This window comes from Pristiophorus japonicus, chromosome 26, assembly GCF_044704955.1.
Source record: "Pristiophorus japonicus isolate sPriJap1 chromosome 26, sPriJap1.hap1, whole genome shotgun sequence".
Taxonomy (NCBI): Eukaryota; Metazoa; Chordata; class Chondrichthyes; family Pristiophoridae; genus Pristiophorus; species Pristiophorus japonicus.
Genome location: NC_092002.1, coordinates 394,239 through 400,000, shown reverse-complemented (window position 1 = coordinate 400,000; position 5,762 = coordinate 394,239). Strand labels below are relative to the sequence as shown.

The following is a 5,762-nucleotide window of genomic DNA, read 5'->3' as shown; positions in this document are numbered from 1 at the left end:
GGCTTCTGCACACTGTCTCTGGGAGATCAGATGGGCCTCCTGCAGAGTGCCTGGATGGAGGTGCTGACCCTGGGTCTTGTGTTCCGCTCACTGCCCTACGACGAAGGATTGGTGTATGCGGACGATTTAATCATGGACCGGGAGCAATGTCGCATGGCTGGGCTCCTCGACGTGTACTGCACACTCCTGCAACTCATCAAAAAGTACCGCAAGCTTCGACTGGACAAGGAAGAGTTTGTGACACTGAAAGCCATGGCCCTCGCTAACTCAGGTACAATCACCCTCGTCTCTCACACTCTCAGTCCACACTTCGAGTAAACAGAGTTGTTCCTCCGTGTGTACCTACTGAGGGTTCAGCGAGAGTTATAACTGGGACCCTATACTGGGGGTGGGGTTAGGGGGGTTATAACTGGGACCCTTATACTGGGGGTGAGGTTAGGGGGGTTATAACTGGGACCCTTATACTGGGGGTGGGGTTATCTGGGTTATAACTGGGACCCCTATACTGTGGGTGGGGTTAGGGGGGTTATAACTGGGACCCTTATACTGGGAGTGGGGTTATGGGGGTTATAACTGGAACCCTTATACTGGGGGTGGGGTTATCGGGGTTATAACTGGGACCCCTATACTGGGGGTGGGGTTAGGGGGGTTATAACTGCGAGTTTGATCATGCTTCTTTCCGCGAGTACCTGGTCTTTTCGTCCTTCCCTTTACAATATCGGTCCTTTGTCAAGGACATATTCTCTCTGTGGTTAACTGAAAGAGTTGGTGTGGCGCCTGTTAATTACAAAAGGACGATCTCATAGGGATGTAATGCACCAACTGAGACCTCGACACAGTCACAAAGCACACAACACAACTCTTTAAATTGTTTGCTAAAACGAAGCTGATGACCGATAAAGTTATTGACATCTGTCACTTCCTGAGCGAGAGACATGACCTATTCTATCGACAGACTCTATTCAAAGTGCAGCTGTCTGGTCTGTGATGTCAGTGTCTCCAATGGTCCAGAATAATGATATACAGTCAGTGAAGGCGAGAGAGATTGCCGGCCTGGCTGGGTATAATAGACGTTAAGGGCATTATAGGGAAATTGTTCCCTCGGGAAAGAATTGGGAAAGGGGGTCGGGCAAGAACAGAAATTGATTTTGCAATTAAGAGTTCATCAATCTAATTGATTGACGCACCATTGTAACTTTTCATTGGTGCAAATAATTAAAAAAAGGGCAGAGACAGAAGCAGGAAAGAGTAGTGCGAGAGAGGGGAAACGGAGAGTAAGGGAGAAGGGGGGGGGGGGTGGAGAGTAAGGGAGAGAGAGAGAGAGGGGTGGCAGTGTAACGGAGGGGAGGGTGAGGGAGGGGAGGGGAGGGTGAGGGAGGGGAGGGTGAGGGATGACCCGTGTCTCTCCCCCAATGGTATTTGTACTCAGCTCCCTCTCCCCATTTCTCTCCCAATCGGTGTTATATTCATTTATTTGAACATTAACTCCAAGTGTTCTCTCCTGTTCCTGACTCTAAGCCACTAGTGAAACAACAAGAATAGCCCTCTCTAACCCTCCCAGCCCACAAGATTCACGCAGGACAATGCAATGACTGAACAGGACCGATTGCTGGGTCCCTTGGCCTCGAGCAGTGGTTTGGATATTCCTGTACACGAGGCTTTCCCACCAGCACCCCGCCGTCTCCCAGTGTTTGATATATCGGTCTATGGGTAAAGGGGATCAACAGAGGCATTCTATACTCGCATACTCGCTCTCACACACTCCCCCCCCCCCACCACTCACACCCACCCCCCCACCCACACACACGCACACCCCCCCCTACACACACCCACCCCCCCCCACACACACATCCCCCCCACACACACACCCACCACCCCCACATACACACCCACCCTCCCCCCACATACACACCCACCCTCCCCCCACACACACACCCACCCTCCCCCACACACACCCACCCTCCCCCACACACACACCCACCCTCCCCCACACACACCACCCCCACACACACCCCCCCCCACACACACACACAGCCCCCCACCCACACACATCCCCCCCACACACACACACACACCCCCACACACACACACACACACACACACACACCCACACACACACACACCCACACACACACACACCCACACACACACCCCCCCCACCTACACACACACACACCCACACACCCACACACACACCCCCCCCATACACCCACACACACACACACACACACACACACCCACACACACACTCCCCCATATACCCACACACACACCCCCCCCCCCACACACACACACCCCCCCCACAAACCCCCCCCCCCCCACACACCCCCCCCCCACACACACACACCCCCCACACACACACACACACCCCACACACCCACACCCCCCCATACACTCACACACACACACACACACACCCCCCCCACAAACCCCCCCCACCACACACACCCCCCCCCACCACACACACCCCCCACACACACACACACACCCCCACACACACCCTCGCACTGTTAGATGTTAACGGTGACTCCAGGGCAGCAGCTCTAACAATGCAGCAGACCCTCGGTACAGTATTGGACTCCTGGTTAAGGCCTGATATGGGGCGAACCTTCAACCCCCACACCCCCACACACACACCCCCCCACACACACACACACACACACACACACCCACACACACACACCTCCAAACAGTAGTAGTGATGTTGGGGAGGGCATCAAACATGAAATTAGGGGTGTGTGCAATAAAGGTGCAGCAGTTATAATGGGTGACTTTAATATGCACATAGATTGGGCTAACCAAACTGGAAGCAATATGGTGGAGGAGGATTTCCTGGAGTGCATAAGGGATGGTTTTTTAGACCAATATGTCGAGGAACCAACTAGGGGGGAGGCCATCTTAGACTGGGTGTTATGTAATGAGAGAGGATTAATTAGCAATCTCGTTGTGCGAGGCCCCTTGGGGAAGAGTGACCATAATATGGTGGAATTCTGCATTGGGATGGAGAATGAAACAGTTAATTCAGAGACCATGGTCCAGAACTTAAAGAAGGCTAACTTTGAAGGTATGAGGCGTGAATTGGCTGGGATGGATTGGCGAATGATACTTAAGGGGTTGACTGTGGATGGGCAATGGCAGACATTTAGAGACCGCATGGATGAACTACAACAATTGTACATTCCTGTCTGGCATAAAAATAAAAAAGGGAAGGTGGCTCAACTGTGGCTATCAAGGGAAATCAGGGATAGTATTTAAGCCAAGGAAGTGGCATACAAATTGGCCAGAAATAGCAGCGAACCTGGGGACTGGGAGAAATTTAGAACTCAGCAGAGGAGGACAAAGGGTTTGATTAGGGCAGGGAAAATGGAGTATGAGAAGAAGCTTGCAGGGAACATTAAGACGGATTGCAAAAGTTTCTATAGATATGTAAAGAGAAAAAGGTTAGTAAAGACAAACGTAGGTCCCCTGCAGTCAGAATCAGGGGAAGTCATAACGGGGAACAAAGAAATGGCGGACCAATTGAACAAGTACTTTGGTTCGGTATTCACGAAGGAGGACACGAACAACCTTCCGGTTATAAAAGGGGTCGGGGGGTCTAGTAAGGAGGAGGAACTGAGGGAAATCCTTATTAGCCGGGAAATTGTGTTGGGGAAATTGATGGGATTGAAGGCCGATAAATCCCCAGGGCCTGATGGACTGCATCCCAGAGTACTTAAGGAGGTGGCCTTGGAAATAGTGGATGCGTTGACAGTCATTTTCCAACATTCCATTGACTCTGGATCAGTTCCTATGGAGTGGAGGGTAGCCAATGTAACCCCACTTTTTAAAAAAGGAGGGAGAGAGAAAACAGGGAATTATAGACCGGTCAGCCTGACATCGGTAGTGGGTAAAATGATGGAATCAATTATTAAGGATGTCATAGCAGTGCATTTGGAAAGAGGTGACATGATAGGTCCAAGTCAGCATGGATTTGTGAAAGGGAAATCATGCTTGACAAATCTTCTGGAATTTTTTGAGGATGTTTCCAGTAGAGTGGATAAGGGAGAACCAGTTGTTGTGGTATATTTGGACTTTCAGAAGGCGTTCGACAAGGTCGCACACAAGAGATTGATGTGCAAAGTTAGAGCACATGGGATTGGGGGTAGTGTACTGACATGGATTGAGAACTGGTTGTCAGACAGGAAGCAAAGAGTAGGAGTAAATGGGTACTTTTCAGAATGGCAGGCAGTGACTAGTGGGGTACCGCAAGGTTCTGTGCTGGGGCCCCAGCTGTTTACACTGTACATTAATGATTTAGATGAGGGGATTAAATGCAGTATCTCCAAATTTGCGGATGACACTAAGTTGGGTGGCAGTGTGAGCTGCGAGGAGGATGCTGTGAGGCTGCAGAGCGACTTGGATAGGTTAGGTGAGTGGGCAAATGCATGGCAGATGAAGTATAATGTGGATAAATGTGAGGTTATCCACTTTGGTGGTAAAAACAGAGAGACAGACTATTATCTGAATGGTGACAGATTAGGAAAAGGGGAGGTGCAAAGAGGTCACAGTCTAAGGATAAGGGGTAAGCCATTTAGGACCGAGATGCGGAGGAACTTCTTCACCCAGAGAGTGGTGAACCTGTGGAATTCTCTACCACAGAAAGTTGTTGAGGCCAATTCACTAAATATATTCAAAAAGGAGTTAGATGAGGTCCTTACTACTAGGGGATCAACGGCTATGGCGAGAAAGCAGGAATGGGGTACTGAAGTTGAATGTTCAGCCATGAACTCATTGAATGGCGGTGCAGGCTAGAAGGGCCGAATGGCCTACTCCTGCACCTATTTTCTATGTTTCTATGTTTCTAACCTCTGGCCCAGAGGTGAGTGAATGCCGCTGTGCCGACCCGCACTGAGCGGAGTGGGGAAAGTGTGAGCAGGGTTAAAATCAGGTTTGCCTTTATTGGTCACAGATTCGATGAACATTGAGAATGTGGAGGCCATTCAGAAGCTGCAGGACGCGCTGCACGAGGCTCTGCAGGAATACGAGAAGAGCCAGCACTCGGAGGATGCTCACCGCGGGGGCAGATTGTTGATGACTTTACCACTTCTCCGTCAGACAGCAAACAAGGCCGTGCAGTGCTTCCGCCGGGTCAGGGCTGAGGGCAAGGTACCAATGCACAAACTGTTCCTCGAGATGCTGGAGGCGAAAGTCTGACCGCTGGGCTGGAGGATCGCTGCAACCCCCTCCCACCGGTACCCGCTGGCCAGATGTGAACTGGAACTAACTGAGCCCAATCCAGCTGTGGAGCCTGGTCCCCTGGCTGGGAAATGCATTGATGGTGTGTTAATGTACGGGAGGGGGTCTGTGCATCCCATCTGCCGAAAGTATCAGCAGTTGGCTGCCCATTCCCGGGTCGCCGGGTCAGTTTGCTGGCGACCAAATTCGGGACATCTGGTAAATTAGAAACCGCTGGTTCTGCAACTTCTACAAACGCCACGATATGGCGACACTTCAATAAAATAGATTTTTTTTCAAGAATCGAAAGGTTTATTTACAAATGATGAAAAGACAAAATAAAAATAAATGAAAGAACAGAGAGACTCTGGTTAGAGTTTGAAGATGTAACCGCGTTCTTATCTCACTATTACTGGCCAGTTTAAGGAGCACCTTAAAAGCAGAGAGAGGCAGAGAGCAGTGTTGTTTCTCCATTTTAAATTTGGGTGCATGGTCCCTTTAACGAGCTCTGCGGCACATTCAAGGTTTGGCGCGTGCTCGGAGGGAAC

At 50.5% G+C, this 5,762-nt stretch overlaps 1 protein-coding gene across 1 annotated transcript in view; it reads left to right on the top strand.

Moving 5' to 3' along the window:
- LOC139239019 (steroid hormone receptor ERR2) overlaps positions 1-5,477 on the top strand; it is a 5,525-nt gene extending 48 nt beyond the window's left edge. Inside the window, exons 1-2 of the mRNA XM_070867520.1 lie at positions 1-271; positions 4,949-5,477. The exon at positions 1-271 is cut by the window's left edge and continues 48 nt beyond it. Of these exons, the coding sequence (XP_070723621.1) occupies positions 1-271; positions 4,949-5,193 (516 nt within the window). The 3' untranslated portion in view covers positions 5,194-5,477. The remainder of the gene's footprint in view (positions 272-4,948) is intronic.
- Positions 5,478-5,762: the final 285 nt, after the last annotated feature.